The sequence below is a fragment of the Plenodomus lingam genome (assembly GCF_022343315.1).
Source record: "Plenodomus lingam strain CAN1 chromosome Unknown contig_22, whole genome shotgun sequence".
NCBI lineage: Eukaryota > Fungi > Ascomycota > Dothideomycetes > Pleosporales > Leptosphaeriaceae > Plenodomus > Plenodomus lingam.
In genome coordinates this window covers 1015097-1033900 of record NW_027093939.1, presented here as the reverse complement: position 1 = coordinate 1033900, position 18804 = coordinate 1015097, and the positions used below count along the sequence as shown (strand labels likewise).

The 18804-nt window shown below is 53.7% G+C and overlaps 6 protein-coding genes across 6 annotated transcripts; 4 read left to right on the top strand and 2 right to left on the bottom strand.

Moving 5' to 3' along the window:
- Positions 1–3929: 3929 nt before the first annotated feature.
- IAQ61_005696 (uncharacterized protein) lies at positions 3930–6263 on the top strand (the record flags this gene model as incomplete). Its single annotated transcript, XM_066096899.1, has 1 exon — positions 3930–6263. One exon carries the CDS (start codon positions 3930–3932, stop codon positions 6261–6263), a length of 2334 nt encoding a protein of 777 aa, XP_065953250.1.
- Positions 6264–7601: 1338 nt separating this feature from the next.
- Positions 7602–10383, top strand: IAQ61_005695 (uncharacterized protein; the record flags this gene model as incomplete). The annotated part of the gene is made up of 6 exons (XM_003839865.2): positions 7602–7655; positions 7930–8072; positions 8348–8432; positions 8494–8788; positions 8842–10202; positions 10267–10383. The coding sequence occupies 6 exons, from the start codon at positions 7602–7604 to the stop codon at positions 10381–10383; spliced, it is 2055 nt and encodes a 684-aa protein (XP_003839913.1).
- A 929-nt stretch (positions 10384–11312) lies between these two features.
- IAQ61_005694 (uncharacterized protein) lies at positions 11313–12727 on the top strand (the record flags this gene model as incomplete). Its single annotated transcript, XM_003839866.2, has 4 exons — positions 11313–11600; positions 11677–11928; positions 11979–12205; positions 12721–12727. 4 exons carry the CDS (start codon positions 11313–11315, stop codon positions 12725–12727), a joined length of 774 nt encoding a protein of 257 aa, XP_003839914.2.
- A 295-nt stretch (positions 12728–13022) lies between these two features.
- On the bottom strand, positions 13023–13736 carry IAQ61_005693 (uncharacterized protein; the record flags this gene model as incomplete). The annotated part of the gene is made up of 1 exon (XM_003839867.2): positions 13023–13736. The coding sequence occupies one exon, from the start codon at positions 13734–13736 to the stop codon at positions 13023–13025; it is 714 nt and encodes a 237-aa protein (XP_003839915.2).
- Positions 13737–14954: 1218 nt separating this feature from the next.
- Positions 14955–17199, bottom strand: IAQ61_005692 (uncharacterized protein; the record flags this gene model as incomplete). The annotated part of the gene is made up of 3 exons (XM_066096898.1): positions 14955–16819; positions 16871–17047; positions 17094–17199. The coding sequence occupies 3 exons, from the start codon at positions 17197–17199 to the stop codon at positions 14955–14957; spliced, it is 2148 nt and encodes a 715-aa protein (XP_065953249.1).
- Positions 17200–18329: 1130 nt separating this feature from the next.
- Positions 18330–18698, top strand: IAQ61_005691 (uncharacterized protein; the record flags this gene model as incomplete). The annotated part of the gene is made up of 1 exon (XM_066096897.1): positions 18330–18698. One exon carries the CDS (start codon positions 18330–18332, stop codon positions 18696–18698), a length of 369 nt encoding a protein of 122 aa, XP_065953248.1.
- Between the last annotated feature and the right edge of the window lie 106 nt (positions 18699–18804).

Below are 18804 nucleotides of genomic sequence, written 5' to 3'. Positions count from 1 at the left end.
TTGGAAAGTATCGTATAATTCAGTACGGTACGGTACGGTACGGTACGGTACGGTAGAGGAACAGTATCAGTGGCAGTGACAGTGCTGGTGGCAGTAACAGTAACAGTAACGGTGACAGTGATAGTACAACAGTAACAGTACTATGGGAGATTTGCAGGACTGGTACGACGACGCGACAGAAGGCGCGACTGGCAGGAGAGGAGATCAAGAGGCAAGAGCGCAGCTGGGCCCTGGAAAGAACAGAGGAACGGGTTTTGGGAGAGAAAGAGTGCGAAAGGAGTCAAGTCGCGCTTGCCCTCGTTGGAAGGCACGGTATCCATGAAAGGAAGCCGCCGCCAGCGCCAGAAATCCTAGCCCCACGCGGACCACGGGCGGCTGCTACGAAACTCTCTACAAGGCCAAGGGCAATGCCCGTCTCTCCATTGTTCATTCCCTCTTTGATGACAAGGCAAGTTCAAAGAATCCGACAAGGAAGAAGAAGCCGACGAAGACGACGATGGTGCAGCAAGCAAGAGCTCGGCCTGTGCGGTAGCGAATGGACATAGCTGGGTCCTGGGCATTCAATGGAGGGATGGATGCAGGTGTTCTCTCGCCAGCTATCAGCCTAGGCAAGTGCTTATGTACAGTACTGTACTGTACTGTACTTGTACTGTACATATGTTACAAGTACCACTGTGTTATGTAGACTACATACTCTCCATGGATTCAGTTGGCCTGTATACTCTACTATGAATGCCCATCAATGCTACAGACTTGCTGCCACTCTCCTCCCGTCTCTCCCGTCTCTTTTCCAACTGCTTTCTTGGTTAAGTGATTACATACCATTGACACAAGAGCACCCACCAACCACCAACCACGCCTCCCTATCTAGTCTAGGCAGCCGTAGTTCGTCTCTCTGCTCAACTCTTTGACCGTAACTTTTGCTCCGCCATTATTGGCTCTAGCCATCACAGGCCTTGCTCCGTCCATTTACTTCACCCTCGCTGCATTGGCCACCCTCTTTCTCTTTCTCTTGTCTCCCATCCACCTCTCTCTCATCGGCAGCTAGCTCAGCTCACTCGCGAGGCCCTGTCACCCTGCTGCCCCGTTCGACATGGAAGCGCTGTCCTCATCACCAACAGATGCGTCTCCCGTCCCGCTTAGAGCCCACTAGCTGCCATTCTAGAAGCTTTGTGGAAAGTGAAGCCCCGCAGAAAAAAGAAGAGGGCCTCTCCTCACCCTCGGCGCCGCCAGTGACCTTCCATAGTTGGTCTTGCCTTTCCCCCCCCCCCCAGGTGACAATACCCTTTGAAACGATGCTGGCTGCGGTGACACAAAACCTGTTCACGTCTCACACTTGGCGTTTTGGGCCTTGCCAGACAGACTGCAAGCTGCAAGGCACTATTTGCTGTCGCCGCTGCTTCAGCTGTTGCTCTCCGCTTCGTCAACAGCTGTTGGCGCGCAAAACAAGGTTTGGGGGCACAGCAGATTCGCAGAACCATCACGACTGACGACCCACCCTGGAGCTCTTTGACCAGCCAACTCGTTCCCACCGGCATCCCAGCCAACCAGGACAGGGGGAAGGAGGAAGGAGGGGGAGCAGGCACATCGCCTGCGCTAGGCCCGCTTATGGTCTAGTCTGCCCGACATGAACACTCGCCAAACCTCCGTCGCATTGCCTTCTCATCTCCCCGACTCGCACTCGACATTGGCCAATCATGCCAATCACTGCAACCTTTGAATCCTCCTAGCTCGGCTCCGATTCCCATTTCCCACCCAGGTACGAGATGATTTTCGCCATTTGGCCCCTCGACTCTTTCGGCCCTTCTGCTGTGCATCATCTGGAGATGACGATCTGGTTCCAGAGAGCCAGCGAGCTGGTATGCTACTACGTATGTACCCTGGGAATGGACTTCACTGTTCTCTGGGTCTATGTCGACATGCTCGCAACACCATCCCCCCACGTATCCCAGGAATCCTCCATTTCACCTGCAACTACCCACAACTCACTAACGACGCACTACAACCGAACTTCTGCCAGTAGTGCACCACCAAAAACCCCTTGCCAGCCTAGCCGGTCCTGGCTTTTTATGCATGTTGTGAGCATTACTCACACCAAACCCTTGTGGTGATGAACGGTTCTTCCATTCGAGACTCGAGAGTTCTTTCGCCGACCCCTATCTGCTAGGGAAGGTACGACTCAGGGGAAGGCGGGAGACGCAGTCTCAACTAAAGACACGTGGACGCCGGGGCCATGCATGAATGTGGGTGAAAGACACACGCATGGACGACACATCATCTAGGCAGCGCCACATGGTGGGAACCATAGCTCAACGACGCTAATCACCCTATTTGAGCTTCTACAAGTATGTATATACTTTACTAATTGCCAATCGACTCCTGAGAAGAGGCCCATGTCAGGGTTCGCCTCTAGGTAGACATTCATCGATGCTCAAGCCTGTTCTTTGGCATTGTGAATCACGTTCAGAGACAGTTTATTGTGCTGACTTCACTTCACCTGCACAGCCATTCTCGGTTTCTGCCAGCTCTACCAAGCCTCACCGCCTGAGCGTGGGAATTCTTCCTATTCCTTTCATATCCGGTTGTATCGCTCCCTGCCAAGCTGAGGATGGACATCTACAAGACGGTGCCGCAATCGCATCGAGTGCTCGATTTCGCTTGCGATTGTCGATGGGAAGGATTTCGGGAGCACCATTACACGTGAAACACCGAACGATCTACGGACCTGCATATTGTGTAGGGCTTCCCTAAAGTCAATTACTGCCACAAAGCTTCAATGTGAGGTCATCCCAAACTTTCAGGGTCATCACCTGGCTTGAGCGTGCAAACGTATGCTCCGACTACGGACCGACCGGAGTGGCATATTAACATAAGACGTATTGGTATGACGTGGGCGACGACAATGCTGAACAGTTGAAGTTTGACTGCTTTTGTTGTACAGCACAACGTCCAACGGAGCTTCGTGATCGGCGGAGACCCGCTGCTGGTACAACAGCTGCGCATTAGTAACACAGTAGGCACCTTACGCTTCCTGGGCCCCATGCAGGCTCTTGCTGTTAGTGATCATCTAATAAAATCTCCGCATGTTGTCACCATAGAAGGACTAGACCAGTGAGTGACTGAATTCTACAAGTCTCGTCCTACACGTCACTGCAGCTGCAAGATGGGTCGTTCGCAAACTGACATCCAGACCGAGTTCATCGTCATGTCCCTGCTGTCAACAGCGTCAACAAAGTCACAGGGTGGTATCTTTGCCGCATCACATCGGGCTGCTGTAATGGTGAGCAGGCCATCACTCACGTCATGTACGAGCCACTGCGGACGCAATGGATCTGGTCGCAAGAAGGTAGCCAACAGCATATTTAGTACTGTGAGAGTATACGTACGCCAAGACTGTATTTTGGTGTTCCGCGCGAAAAGTACAAGAAAGCTGTGCAACGACTGGCTGATGATGTAGACGAACATAGACCCCAGCGCTTAGCGCACGATGCCAGCGCCTAAAATAGGCACGTTTGTATCACCACAGCATGCATCCGATCAGTTTGTAGTCAATCAATCTGCAGCTTGGTTCCGAGCGCTTACCATGGGTATCAATGATATCGAAATTCCGCTGCGTTAACGCCTTCAGCGGTTGCCCAGGCAGGGCTGTGACAAGGCGGCTGGGAAAGATGCTAGATACATATTGTCAGCCTACCATCAGCGCCCGGGTGCTGTTTACCTGCATCGACAAAACTTCATGAGACGGAGCGCGAGTTACGAATTTCCTTGAGTTCTCTCCTTCAATTTCCTTGTTCGTTTCTGCTGCTGGTTCAGTGTTTTCTTGTGTTGCCCCATGTCTAGATCTTCTAGTGAGTATACTCTTTCTTCACTCCATGTTTGCCTTCATCTTGAAAAATGTAGCTGACCATGTGCGAAGATCCTGTACAACTATGCTTTTAAGCCCTTTGAAAAGGCTATGGTTTTCATCAGTCCTGCTTCTCCTCGCATCGCCGCTCAAGGCATCTCCTACTGTCACAACCAAGCCAGCGTCACTTTCAGATTTCCTTGGGCAAAACGTTCCCTCTTGCGCTCAGTCTTGCGTCCGCTCTTCGCTGGACGAGAGGTTTCCGGTAGCATGTACTGTCCAGGGGGATGTCGATTGTCTATGTTCCCATTATAGTAATACAGGAGAGTCATTGGGTGAAGTCGCAGTGGGTTGTGTTTACGCGTCTTGCTCATCACTAGATCGTATCGATGCGGCCTATGGTATCTGTCTGGGTAGAAAGGACGCTGTGATGCCCACCAAAACAGCTCTTACCTACACTGTCATTGCAAGTAGCACACCTCGCCCGACTTCGCTGTCATCACAGAGTTCAATCGCGTCTAGCGCCTCGGTCACTACAACGACGGTTCAGACCCAACCAACTCCAACACAGTCTGCTTTTGCAGATACGGTTTCGACCCTCCCACCTGCCACTGCGTCAAGCTCATCCACACCTGTGCCAACTGCAGATGCAGGTGTCGCCCCGCCAAAAATGACACCGGCACAGATTGCCGGGCTGTCAGTGGCTGCTGTGGCGGCTTTCATCATGGCTATTGGTCTCATGGCCTTGAGCGTGTGTCTACGAAGACGAAGGGAACGGAAGATCAATGTAGATGGAGATGAGAAGGGTCTAGGTGGGCAATCGAGGTCGCTTTCCGCACGGTCTGCGCGTTACCTCTCACTCGGGGGCCAGCCAGAGTCTCGTGTGCAATTTCCAACGATACCTCCACCGGTAGCTCGAAAGAATAAGATGGCAGTTGGACCAAGTGGCCATGCAGCCAGCCTGAGGACCGCGCGACCGCAACAGCGGCTAGGCGTAGGAACTTCCAACGCTTCTTCGAATTCCTCCTTGCCACTTGACCAGATAGGCATAGCAATCAGTGCGGAGCTCGACGGAATGTCTGCCCCAAGGAAGGCGCTTGCGAATGCTGCCTCTGACAAAAAACAACGCCCTTGTGACGAGGCACAGTCTGGCGTGCCGTTTCGACCTTTCAGTGCCCTTACACAAGAGACAGTCTTCGAGGAGGACGATGTTCCAGCATGCCGCAGATCTTCAGTCCTCGTTCCGAAACTACCAGTACCAATCCCTCCCATCCGCAATCTGCAGCCATCAAGATCACCACCTACATACGATGTTAGTAATCGCCAGGCAGCACGCAAGTCGGAACTGTCTCTGGAGATTCCCATACGTCACCAACGTCCTCAGCCCGAGAGAATGATCACCAAAGATGTGTTTTCGACCAGCTCACAGAGACCCGTCGTTCCATCGCTGCGTCCTCGGTTAGCACCACCAATTCAAGCGAACTCGTCCAAAGAGTCCATAGCCAACACAGCAAGCTCGCGCAACGGAAGCAGCGACGGAGACATCATCGACTACTACTTTTCGTCTCCCCAAAACCTCACCCCAAAAGCCAGTCCTGCCCCATTCAGCCGCCCCAAAGACTCCCCCCAAACCATCCAAATCCGGTCCAAAAAGTCCCTCAGCACCCTATCCCGTCTCTCGTCGCGCGCCTCGTCAGCCATGAACAACCAGAACAACAATCATGCCCGCGACTCGCTCTCGTCGCAAACCTCCTTTGAATCCGATCCCAACGACTCAACACCAGACTCGGACGAAGACAAGCAGCTCTCGAGCGATCCCACTCAACAGCCGCTCTCCCCCGTCGCCGAATCCCCAATTTCCAACCTCCGCTATCCAAAGGTGCCGCGTGCTTCGAACCAGCGCGTTGCGCGCTCTCCGCGCAGTCCGGGCGCAGGCTTCGGTCCTGCTTTGATGAATCGCGGGCCAAACAGCTTCACGACGCCGACCAAGAAAGCGGTACCCCTTGCCCGTCGCGGCGCCATCTCCCCTCCATCCCTGCTTTCCAAACGCAACAGCGCGCTCCCGCCTCTTCTCTTGGAGTCGAGGCCCAGGCTGCATAGTCCGCCTCGCGACCCTTTTGTTTCGCCGGCGAGGGCGAGGGGTCATGGGCGGAGTGTTAGTGCGGGGTTGGCGGATGTGGGGTCGTTGGTTGGGCGTGATGGGATGGGGGATGAGCGGGATGTGGTGAGGCCATTGAGGGTGAGGGGGAGGTGGGAGGAGGGTGGTGTTGGTGGTGAAGATGTTGGTGCTGGTGTTGGTGCTGGTGCTGGATCTGCAAGAGCAGGGCCAGAGGGTGGGGAGTTGATGAGTCCAGTTTGGGTTCCTAGGTTGACGCCGACGAGGAAGGGGGAGGATTTGTGGATTCGAGTTGGGTGGTGAGAGGGGTTTTTTTTCTTTCTTTTCGTATATATATATATATGTATTGTGTTGTAATCTTTCCTTTTTCCGGGAAAGTTGTTCTTCTTTTCGGGGGAGGGGATGGGATGGGATGGGAAGAGTGGAATGTGGAGAGTGGAGAGCGGAGAGCGGAGAAAGTGACGAGGATGACGGATGTCGTATGCACCCCTTTTTTTTTTCTTCTTTGCGTCTTGTACAATTATCAGGCAGATAGATACCCGTGGTGTAGACCGTTGCATTTATATTATTCTTGTTTGTTTTACTTGATCTCTCCTTGTCCTCATACCATGGAATCTGTAGCCTCCAAGTAGCAGAGTGTCTACTTTTTCCCTCTCCCCTTTTTTGTTTTGTACATTCTAGTATCTCTACTTGGTCCTGCGCATTCTGTCTTGTTTACTGTTCACACTCACACCGCGGGGGGAGGGGGGGGGGGGGCTAAGTCTGGAGTACGAGTTTTTGGTTATTTTTTATTTTATTTTTTCTCCTCTTGGTTTTGCCAATTTTGCGAGGGTTGGTTGGGGTGGGTAGATTAGCCGGTAGTTTCGAGCCGAGATAGTTGAGTCGAGTTTGGCACGCGACGGGGTTTGGGATTTGTGTATCGTTGGCTGTGAAGGAGGGGCGTTTTTTGCTCACACTGTTTTGGGGGTTGGGATGGGAGATGGTAGGATATCAGTTGGCGGGTCATGTCCGATGTTGTACTATCTTGTGGTTGTCTGCACAGAATCCAACATCTCCGATTCGGCCGCGGCGCCGATTCCGTGGCTTTGATAGGTGGATGGGTTGATTGGCGGGGGGGGGGGGGGGGAGCGTGTATGCCACCGGTTAGAAAGCGGGAATCTTGGGAGTTATGGGGACGGAATTTGCTTCTGGCGGTGCTTGTACGGTATTGTGCGTGTCTCGGGTGGGGGTGGATATGGCAAGGTCGGCATTTGAAATGAAATAGGGCACCGGGGGTTTATACCACGACGCCACTCTTCGTAGCCTGCATACATTGGAGGCAACGGAATGAGGCAGCCATGACGGCGGGCCATGAAGATGAAAATCATCCAGTGGCTTACCCTATCACCCATTGATTGTTCCGCCGTCCACGTCCACTGCAAACCCTCCCCCCCCCCCCACTAATCGCTGGTTGAGAAAAGACTGGGGCCCGTACAAATCTCTAAGCGCATCCCCAACGACCCGCGTCATCTGGCATCCACCTTTTCTGTCTCTCCTCTCTCTTCTCTCTCTTCTTCTTCTTCTTCTTCTTCTTCTCTTTTCCCACTCCCACACTCCACACACCACGAGAGAAGTCTACCCAGTACTGCCTGTCTGCCCATCATGCCGTACGGAAAGGTCGACGAGCTCGCCATCAACACGATTCGCACGCTTGCGGTATGTGAGCCCCATCTGCCCCTCCGTTGCTGGCTTCCTTCAGCCATATCCATCCTTCCTCTCTCTCTCTCCCCCCTCCCCCACCTCGACACTTTGAGCCCCGCCACCACAGCATAGCAGAGCACAGCACAGCAACAAGCTACCCCGCCATGGCCAACACCTGAAGAGGCAAAAGTCATCCCACTACAACAACAACAACAACAACAACAACAACAACAAACAAACAAAAAGAAACAAGAGAAGCAATTGCTGACCAAGACGTGAATCAATCCAGGTCGATGCCACATTCCAGGCCAACTCTGGCCACCCGGGCGCCCCTATGGGCATGGCCCCAGTGGCTCATGTCTTGTTCAACAAGTTCATGACCTTCAACCCAAAGAACCCCGACTGGGTTAACCGCGACCGATTTGTGCTTTCGTACGTCCCTTTTGTTTTCCCACATCTTCTATCCGGAGGCTCCAGACGCCGCATGGGGAGCTGTTGGGCGGACATCACGGGTGCAAGTGGGGCTCTCCCGCCTTTCTGCCACAACAGCGGGTGTGGGAGATTGGCTTGCTGAGCCATTCGGCGGTTGCGGACACTATGAAATCTCGAACATCCGGGCGCATCCACTACTCGCCCACTTCTTGCCTACTGCGCTCGCCTTGCCGGCTTTTTTCTTCTCAAACGACAATGGCTGACTGATGTTGTAGCAACGGTCACGGATGCATGCTCCAGTATGCGCTGCTCCACCTGTTCGGCTACAAGGTCACCATTGACGACTTGAAGAACTTCCGTGTAAGTTCCCCCACCCCACCACTTTTCTTATTCGTCTGAACCCCCAATTAACCTCGTGCAGCAAATCGACAGCATCACACCTGGTCACCCAGAGTCCCACGACACCCCCGGTATCGAGGTCACAACCGGTCCCCTCGGCCAGGGTTTTGCCAACGCTGTCGGTCTCGCCATTGCCGAGAGGCACACTGGCGCCGTCTTCAACAAGCCCGGCTACGAGCTCATCAACAACTACACGTACACATTCTTCGGCGATGGCTGCTCCATGGAGGGTATTGCCAGCGAAGCGGCTTCCATGGCCGGTCACTTGAAGCTCGGCAACCTCATTGCCATCTACGACGACAACCACATCTCCATTGGTAAGTCTTGCCGCTGACATTCGGTCGGGCTCGACAACTGACGTGACCTGCAGACGGTGACACCAAGTGCGCCTTCACAGAGGACGTCTCCAAGCGGTTCGAGTCATATGGCTGGCACGTGCAGCACGTCGAGAACGGCGACACGGATCTCGAGGCCATTGAAAAGGCCATTGCCGAGGCCAAGAAGGTGACCGACAAGCCCTCGATGATCAAGCTGACGACCACCATTGGCTTCGGCTCCAAGCTCCAGGGAACCGGCGGTGTCCACGGAAACCCCCTCAAGGCCGACGATGTGAAGCAGGTCAAGGAGAAGTTTGGCTTCGATCCCGCCAAGACGTTTGCCGTTCCCCAGGAGGTCTACGACATGTACCACAAGCACGCCGCCGAGGGTGCCGCTGCGGAGGAGGAGTGGAACAGGACGCTTGAAAAGTACAGCAAGGAGCACCCAGAACTCGCTGCTGACCTCAAGCGCCGGCTGAACCGCGACCTGCCCGAAGGCTGGGTCGAGAAGCTCCCCACGTACAAGCCCTCAGACCCCGCAATCGCCTCAAGAAAGCTCTCCGAGAGCGTTCTCGAGGCCATTCACGACGCTGTTCCCGAGCTGCTCTCTGGCTCTGCTGATCTGACTGGCTCCAACAACACGCGCTGGAAGAATGCAGTCGACTTCCAGCCTCCGGATCTCGGTATCGGTGACTGGTCTGGCCGCTACCTCAGGTACGGTGTCCGTGAGCACGCCATGGCTGCGGTCATGAACGGAATGTGCGCATACGGTACCATTATTCCCGCTGGAGGTACTTTTCTCAACTTTGTCTCCTATGCCGCCGGCGCTGTCCGCCTGTCCTCGCTCTCACACCAGCGTGTCATTTACGTTGCGACGCACGACTCGATTGGCCTGGGAGAGGATGGCGCAACCCATCAGCCCATTGAGACTCTTGCCCATTTCCGTGCCCTGCCCAACATGATGGTCTGGCGCCCGGCTGACGGCAACGAGACGTCTGCTGCCTACTACATGGCACTGACGTCGAAGCACACTCCCTCGATCCTAGCCCTGACCCGTCAGAACTTGCCACAGCTCGAGGGCTCGACGCTCGAGAATGGCATCAAGGGTGGATACACTGTGCTCGAGGACAAGGATGCCCAGATCACGCTCGTTGCCACTGGTTCCGAGGTTTCACTCTGTCTCGAGGCTGTCCAGACGCTCAAGGAGCAGGGCATCAAGGCCCGCGTTGTTTCGTTGCCTTGCACAGAGGTCTTTGACGCGCAACCAAAGGAATACAAGATGAAGGTCATTCCAGGTGGCATCCCAGCGCTCAGCGTCGAGGTCATGTCGACGCTCGGATGGGAAAAGTACTCGCACGAGCAGTTTGGTCTGAACCGGTTTGGTGCCTCGGGACCTTACAAGGAGGTTTACAAGGTACGTTTTCCCGTTTGAGGAAGCAGTGTCGATGTTGTAGGAAGAGAAGCTGACAAGCCAACAGAAGTTTGATTTCACACCCGAGGGCATTGCGAAGCGGGCCAAGCTGACCATTGACTTTTACAAGGATGTCAAGCCCCTGCGCTCTCCTCTTGACCGTGCGTTTGAGCAGCTCATTTAGAGGGCTGTTGATGGAAAGTTGGTCGGGCAAGGGTTCAAGTGGTTTGCTCAGTTGAGGAGAAGGCATAGAAGTCAATCAAAGTACATTGTTCTAGCCGTAATCGCAAAGCTATGCGTTGGAGACGTATCATTGATGTACCGCAGTATGCGTGATTGATGGGCTCTCTACAGATGCCCTCCCATGACTATCTTGAAAGTTGATGCAACCTCTTGTTGGCAGAATCGATAGAATCGAGGTGCAAGTGGCTGTACCCTTCACACGCCATGTCATGTTATCCAGCCACCAGACTGTGCCCGAGACACGGCGCCAGATCTGCAAATCGACAGGGTTGGGCGAGTTGCTGTCTCTTCTGCATTTTGCAATGTCATGTCATGTGATGCGTGCAGCGCAATGCAGCACACCGCAGCTAGTGCTTCCATTTTTGGGCAGAAGGGTGAATGGAGAAGTGGTCGCAAAAACCAATATCCCACCATATCCCAATGGATATACATCTCCCACAAACGGGCTGGGGTAGAGAGTCATCACTTTTGCCCCAGTTTCTGCGTGCGACGGGGCAAGGGGAATTGGCTATCGATAACGATGCGGGAAACGAGAGGGATGTTTTATGACGCGGGGGCGCGCGTAAACGTTTGTCTGGCTGTTCTGCTTGTCTACCTAACTACTTGTTTACGCCTTTTTACGGGATTGGTAGGGGTGTTGGAGTTGGAATTGGGATTGGGATTTACGACGGCGATATTGGGATTGGGTTTCGACGGCGATATTGGGATTGGGTTTCGACGGCGATATTGGGTTTGGGTTTCGACGACGCGATCTTGCCATTGGGATTCAACGACATGCCATCCCACACCCACGACCCAAGCTCCAGCCCGCGCCGAAGCCGAACATTGCGAACGCACCAGACGCAGCGAGACGAGTCCCCCATTTCGAGCATGTCGCATCGCTCACCCACTGCGAGTCGCGATGCCCAACCTTTGAGTCCTGCGAAGGGCAAGAGTGGTGACATGAACTCTACCACAAGCAGCACCGCCACCACCTCCACCACCAGCATCTTCACCGTCCCCGCCCCAATCAAACACCTCTTCGACAAGTTTCCGCTCCAAACGTACGCCGCGAACGGGTTGCCGCAGCGGGCACCGCGACAGCGGGATGTGCATGTGCTGTATGTCTTCGCAGGCGAGGAGAGCCGCAGTTTCCACCCAGCGTGTTTAAAATGGGAGGTATGTTTTCCCCCTACCGAGTATCCAATACCTATGTAGATCTCATTTCACTAATTTCCATGCAATACCACACCAGGCCTATCTCCGCTTCAACAAGATCCCATTTCGCATCGCCCGCTCAAATAACCACGCGAGTCCCAGTGGGTCATTGCCATTTTTACTCCCCGCCCAGACAGACGGCAAGCCGCAGAGCCAGCCCGTGCCGTCGGCGAAACTGCAGAGATGGGCGATGCTGAATAGTGGGATGGAGGGCGGAATTCAGGAGCCTGGGGATATACGATACGAGGCCTATCTCAGTCTCATCGAGCACAGGATTAGAAGAGCTTGGGTATGTACCCCCTCTTATAGGGAAAGAAGGAATCCACTAACAAACCCAAGCTCTACACAATCTACCTCTCCCCCCCAAACTCCCCACCCTCTACACCCCTCTACATCCTCCCCACAACCACAAACCCCCTCGTCCGCCTCTCCCTAGCCCACTCCCTCCGCCAAGCAGCAACCTCCCAACTCCTCCTCCACACCCCCACCATCCACCCCTCCACCCTGCTCGCCCAAGCCGACGAAGCCTTTGCCGCCCTCGACGCCCTGCTCGGCCAGGATTCGTGGTTTTTTGGCGCGGGGCGCCCGGGGCTGCTGGATGCAAGTGTTTTTTCGTATACGGATTTGGTGATGAGGGGGGTGGGGGAGGGGGGGTGGGGGGGGTGTGTTAGGGGGAGGGGGGGGTTGGTGGCGCATTGGGAGAGGTGTTTGGGGTGGGGGTGGGGGGATGGAGGTTGAGGGGTTGGATGGGATGGGCAAGATGGGATGGATGGGTTAGGACGGGGAAGATGGTGGAGATTAAGCTAGTGCTGACCAAGGCCGTGGAAAAAAACAAGTCTAGGATGTGTTTGTATGGGTGAAATGTGTATACTGTTTCTTCTTGTGTTTCTTCCTCTGTTTCTTCTTCTTGCTATTCCTATTTCCTCTTCCTATATCCCCACCTTTTTATTTTTATTCTCGCTTTTCACTTCCTCCTCTTCCTCTCTTGCCCCCTTTCTCATCCATCCATACATACATACATCCACACATCCACATACAAAAAAGGACAAGTATAAGCAAGGGGTTTTTAATACTTTGCTAGGATATGATGGGGATACATGGGATATACAGGATACATTTATTATTCTTCCTTGCCCTTGCCCATCCTGCTCTGTTTCCGTTTCCGATTCCATACCAATTCCCCTTGTCCTTGCCCTTGCCCATCCCATCCTGTTCTGTCTCCGCCCCGATTTCCCCTACATGTCACGATACTCATGTGAAGGGTTTGGGATTGGCTTTTTTCTTCTTTTTTTGGCTGTTTTGTAGGTTGGGGGGTTACCGCGGAACCACGGAACGGATTCGATTCTTTATACGGTCTCGGCTACGTCCTGTCTTGCACCTGGCTTACCAGACCGCGGGGTCTGGGGTGGAAGCTTGTTTGCTGGGGCTGGGTGGGGGAGGGGAGGGGGGAGATGGCGAGGCTGGGCCCGAGGCTCGCTTGCTGGGAGTAGGGGGTGGGGTAGAAGGCGGAGGAGAGGGAGAGGGGGATTCACGGTCAATGCTCCTCTTGCTTGGGCTTGGTGGTGGAGGAGAAGAGGAATCAAGTCCACAGTCTCTATTGCTTGGGCTGGGAGGCGGAGGAGACGGCGGGGCTGGAGAGTCTGGAGAGTCTGACCCAGTGTCCCTCTTGCTCGGGCTTGGCGGAGGAGCAGAAGGAGGAGAGGGGGAATCAGGTCCCCGCTTACTGGGACTGGGTGGAGGATCAGAAGGCGGAGGAGACGGAGAGTGGGAACCACGTCCGCTGCCCCTCTTACTAGGACTTGGTGGTGGAGGCGAGGGAGGGGACGGAGAGTCTGGACAGTCTAGTCCACCATCCCTCCTGCTAGGACTAGGTGGAGGACCAGAAGGTGGAGGGGATGGAGAGGGGGATCCTCGTCCAATGCTCCTCTTGCTTGGGCTTGGTGGTGGAGGCGAGGGAGGGGACGGAGAGTCCGGGCCAGAACCTCCATCCCTCATACCAAAACCCAACCCGCAATCCAACCCACAATCCAACCACACCGACCCGCAAAGCCTACCCCGATCCAAACTATAAGACATGCCCTGTACCCATCCATCCATTAGTACCACGACACAATTCAATTCCCTCTGTTGGTGGGAAAAGGAGGGGGGGACTTACACAAGGGACAGGCGAAAGACAGAGAGTTGACATTTTTGTAAATGGGGTGGGAGTTGGGGATCAAGGTTGTTGGAATTACGGAGAGTTGGGTTGGGTTTGTGCGAGTGTGTTAAAGACGATGTGATACAAGTTTGTTGTAGGCCTGTTGTAGTACTAGATTGCAAATGTGCCTTTCGCCGTAGTTTTCGTAGTTTCCGCAGTGGTATTTATGATTTTCGCAGTGAATTCCCGTTGTCCTTGTTCTCGTTATACTTGACCGTAGACTCTGAAATTCGCTCTTTCCGTTATACCGAAACAAAAACCCAGCGCCACAGCCCCAGTTTATATACTTTTCCTGCTCTACAAGAATTGAATGCAGATATAGCATATACGTGTGTATATCGTGAAGACAGGGGCAAGTTCGTTCGTGGGGTGAGGGTGTATACTGCACTGACTGTTGCTTGTTCAATGAGAACTTGACTGGTTCAACAAGGGGCGGTGGTGTTTCCAAGGAAGGAGTTGTTGAGGGGGGAATGCTGGAATAGAGGGGGCGTAATGGAACGGTCTTGGTAGGGGGGAGGTATGTGGGTGATGGGAAGCAGTTTGGTCTGCGATGGAGGGGGTACATCAATAGCTATTGCGGCTGGTGGACGGTGTGCGTTGTTGGACTCAACAAGAGCTCTCTTCACATTGGGCAATCCTAGGGTGAGTGCTCGATGGTCTATACCATGTCTCGTTGGAGTCCGAGAATCGGATGTCACGCAAACAAGCATTGCGAGTGGAGGTTCAATTGTTTGGTAGATTGATGCTATAATACGTAGTCATGCAAAATAGACATTAATCAACGTACAGAAATTAGATGACGTCGAGTCAAAGTGTGCATATTTGGAGCCAAAACAGGGCCAGCCAGTCTGGCAAGAGAAATGGGGTATATCCAACAGTAGCTGCTCCACCTCTGGACAGCAAGCGCAAACGTATCAGGATGGAACATGATTACAAGAGCGTAACGAAGGTAGCGTCCAAGGGGTATAGTAAACGCAAAGGGCCGGACTGGCCGGGTATGAGAACGTATAGCGAATATAGAAGATCGTACAGGGGGTAACATGTAAACCGCTAAGTGAGAAATCGCTAACGCAAACATGAATTGTTGAGAAGAGATCAAACAACGAAAAAGGTTATACTCATGCCATCATCATCAGTCGCGTTCCTCGCTTTTGGAGGTTGCGTGGCTTGTAGCCTCCAGGCCCCAAGTGGTTTCGTGGCGGAGCTGCTGCACTCTGTGCATGGCGATCACAGTATCTACGTCCGTTGACATCGAAGTAGCCGTCGCGAAGCACCATGCGACAAGTCGTGCACGTAAAGCATCGAGGATGATACTTGCGGCGCATGTCCGTCTCCAGATATTGACCTTCAATACCGCGATTGCAAGCTCCGCACAAGGACCCGTTGAGCCGGTGGTAGTGGTGTTCACAGTAAGGAGCATTCTCAAACACGTAGAACTCTGCAGTTGGAAAGGGATCCGAGCAAGTTCGGCAGACAAAACACTCTTTATGATAACGACCAGTCAGACGACCAGAGGAGTCCTTGACAGACTTCCCGATGATGGGTTGAGAGCATCCGCGGCAGTTCCCTTTGCTGCTCGGAGCGCTCGGTCGTCGGCCTTCGGGTTGTCGTGTATCGGGGCTGGCAGTGCGCGGTGGGCTCCGTCCTTGGATCGTTGCAGGGTCTACAGCGGGGGCCAATTCGCTTGGACGTCTAACGAAAGTACCACGTTGAATGGCAGGATCCATTGGAGATTCCGGTGGGTTGGGGAATCCTGGAGACAATGAACGCGGAGCTATACGAGGCCCATCTTGCCGGGTATGACTGCTTGCTCCTCTAGAAGGTTGAGCATCGCTATACGACCCAGGACTTTCGGTTCTTGGGACCCTCTCAACATCGTGGTCAGTATGGCTCAATTTAGAAGGTTCGTGGGATGGTCCGACAACAGAATTCGACGGACTTGACCGCGAGCTGGCCACGCTACGGAAACCAGAGCTCGCATACGAATCGTCTGACAAGCCTGAATCGGATGGAGTGTGGAGTGAATTGAAGGAGGTTTCAATGGCAGGTCTTGATGTAAGCAGCGGTGGTGGTCGCAACGCTGGGCCAGGTCCAGAGCTTCTTGCTACTTCTACCTCCGAGTCGTTTCGGCCGGAGTCCCTTGAACGAAGCCGACTGTGTGAGCGAGCGACAATCTCCAAGGCAGCCAGATCATTCATGTTGCTCGGCGGAAGGTCGCGCTCAGACGGCCTTCTGGGTCGTGGTGGTGGTTGTCTTCGATCACGACTTGTCGGCCGCACAGGTTGCATATTTAAGTGGCTATCTTTCCTTGGCTGTGGAGATTCAGCAGTATCTTTCTGCAGACTCTGAAGAAACGCATCGATGCCTAATTCTCCCTCAGTCTGCTCGGTCGTGGACGCGAGTGTAGACGCTGCCCCCCGGTTCAAGCCGTGTCTTGGTGACATTGTCGAGTACGCAGAACTGCGGGTCGAACTCGATGCTGATGACTTTCTCTGGGGCTGTGTACTTCCATAGCTTTTGACACTATCCTGCGTATTGGTCCGTACTAGGCCATGTGCTGGCGTGTCTTTCACAGATGGTGCGGAAACACTTGCCGTACTTGGCCGGCGATCAAACGGTCCAGGTGAAATTGTGTCTAATCGTCTGGAGATATTCTCTCCCGCATTCATACGGGGACTCAGCGGAGCGAACAATGGGCTCGGTGCGGCATATCCGTATTGCGCATTTGGTTCTAGACGGTCTCTTGGACGAGGGCTACTTCGTGGACTTTCGCTCTTTCCTGGGAATGGAGGGAACGCACAGTCCAAGTTTGAGTTGAGGTCGGGCGAGGATTGTGCGGTTGCTCGCGGCAGTGGAGTTGTTGCACTGCGGTTCATGGGGAAGGGCGACTTGGGTGGTTGCAGGTCGGCAGATCTTGCTGAGCGCTGCGATGAATCATTGTTGTTGCTCTTAGGCGAAAGCTCCACTGGTCGGAATGGTTTATCTTGCAGGCCGTCAGCATTCTCACTAGGACGAGGTCGTCGGATATACCTACTCGCTGCGTTGGGATCGATCTGAGGGGGGAGGGGCATGCGCCCTCTTGGTATCGAGCCATCTGGTCTGTTCCTGAAAGTTGGGCCGCCAAAAGTAGCAGCGCGACTGATGCCCGGTGATTTTGGGGACAGTGTTGAAGCCGATGACGTCGGCGAGGACGGTGTTTGGTTTGAAGTCGCTGGGTCTATCAGCTTGAGTCAATGTTCAGTACTTGCTGTACTCACTTGCGGATGGGGTTTTGGCACAGACATGGTCTGCAAGGTGTAGAATGTCGATCTCAGTTGCGCATGAAGAACATTTGATAGTTGGTAGGTTGCTCATTCGGTCCATATTGGCGAGCAATATACTGTGTCAGTCTGTCGACAAACACTCTGGCCTGATTGAGTGAAAGCTGACTTATTAGCGACTGCCAGATAATAGTAGGACAGTTTCGTTGTCAGTGACATGGAGTGAAGATGCCTGCGTCTGACCCTCGAAGACGACTGTGTGTGTACGCCGAGAAAGTTACCCTGGGCGACCTACTATAGGTAGTAATGCTGTCTGATCTCCGGAATTGGTGGGACCTGCTGCATCAGGGGAAACGATGTGGCATTGGTGCCGAATTGGCTTGGATCTGACAATGGCAGCGGGAAAATAACTAGCGTGTCTCTATCAGCACCATGGTCCGTTTGAAGCCCCACAAGCGACACTCCCAATGTTGGATGTTTGGTTGCTTATGAAAGTTGACTAGGAAACTCTTGGAGCAAATGTGCTCATACGGGCCACACAGAGCTCACAGTGAGGCGTAAAGCGTTCGAGTTCATCAAGGCCAATTTTCTAACTGGCCAGAGAGACGCGCGCAATTCGAGGTCCCTAATCCTCCTGCACGTAACCCGTGTGTCCCTGAGTCGTGGCGTTGGTGGTGGTACTGCGCGACTCGCATGATTTGACCAAAGGAACGCTTGGATGTGCACGGTGTGGCGGCTTCCACACTCTCTAGTGTCTACGCCCAGGCCAGTCAGACATGTTTGACTGACCAGAGATGTGATGAAACTGTTACCCGCCGACCAGTGTCTCGTGCGTATCGCAACCCATGACGAGAGTATTCTTCGATCCAGATTCCAGCTCGAAGATCTCGTTCGTGCCGAGTGCTGGTAGTACAAGTACTCGCAAGGCAGCGAGCTCCACGAGACGGCCAAGCTGGCTGCAATAGCGATTGGGAGGCTTACGAATAGAGCCGCAAGCTGTCCATGCGCAGGAATCATCATTCGTACCGAATATTGACTTTGCACTTGATTGGACATTGTTATCATCTTCCGATCGGCGCTCATGTGGTCGATGCATGGACTATTGATGCAATGCACAACCCCTTTTGCCATGGCTGACGACTGCAAACTGCGCTCTTCTCGAAAGCCGTTTCCTTGCCAGCAGGCCCACAAGACGACCCCGTCATCCTGCTCCAGAGGACTAAGTTTCAAACAATGTATCGCCAGAGTATCGCCAGAGTATCGTCAGACGACTATCAGTCTGACATGAGTGTTGACCGCATAGCATCTGACAAGACCGGTGCAACCTCCGTTGAACGGCTGCATGGTTCCCCTAGTGACCTGGCTAAGGAATGGATCGTCTCCCCCAATTTCATATGCAGGTTGCCGCATCGGTCTGCCCCACAAGCGACTTGGAGTCTTGGACGTTCAACTCTGGACGTGTTTCCTGTCCACTGTCTGTTGTATGCTGAGTACTCTATGGACATTTATCCGCAAGCCCATGGGTTTCGATTAGATAGTTTAGACCAGATTGTACGTATGTATTCAGCCGATGGGAGCGCGGAAGATACGGCCATGTTCTGACGGATTTTTCACGCTCTCCCCTCAGGCACGAGTGTCGTGTGGCTGCCTCTGCGAATTCGAAAACATAGTTGACGCTGAAGGAGTCTCAGACTGGTATTGTCTCGCT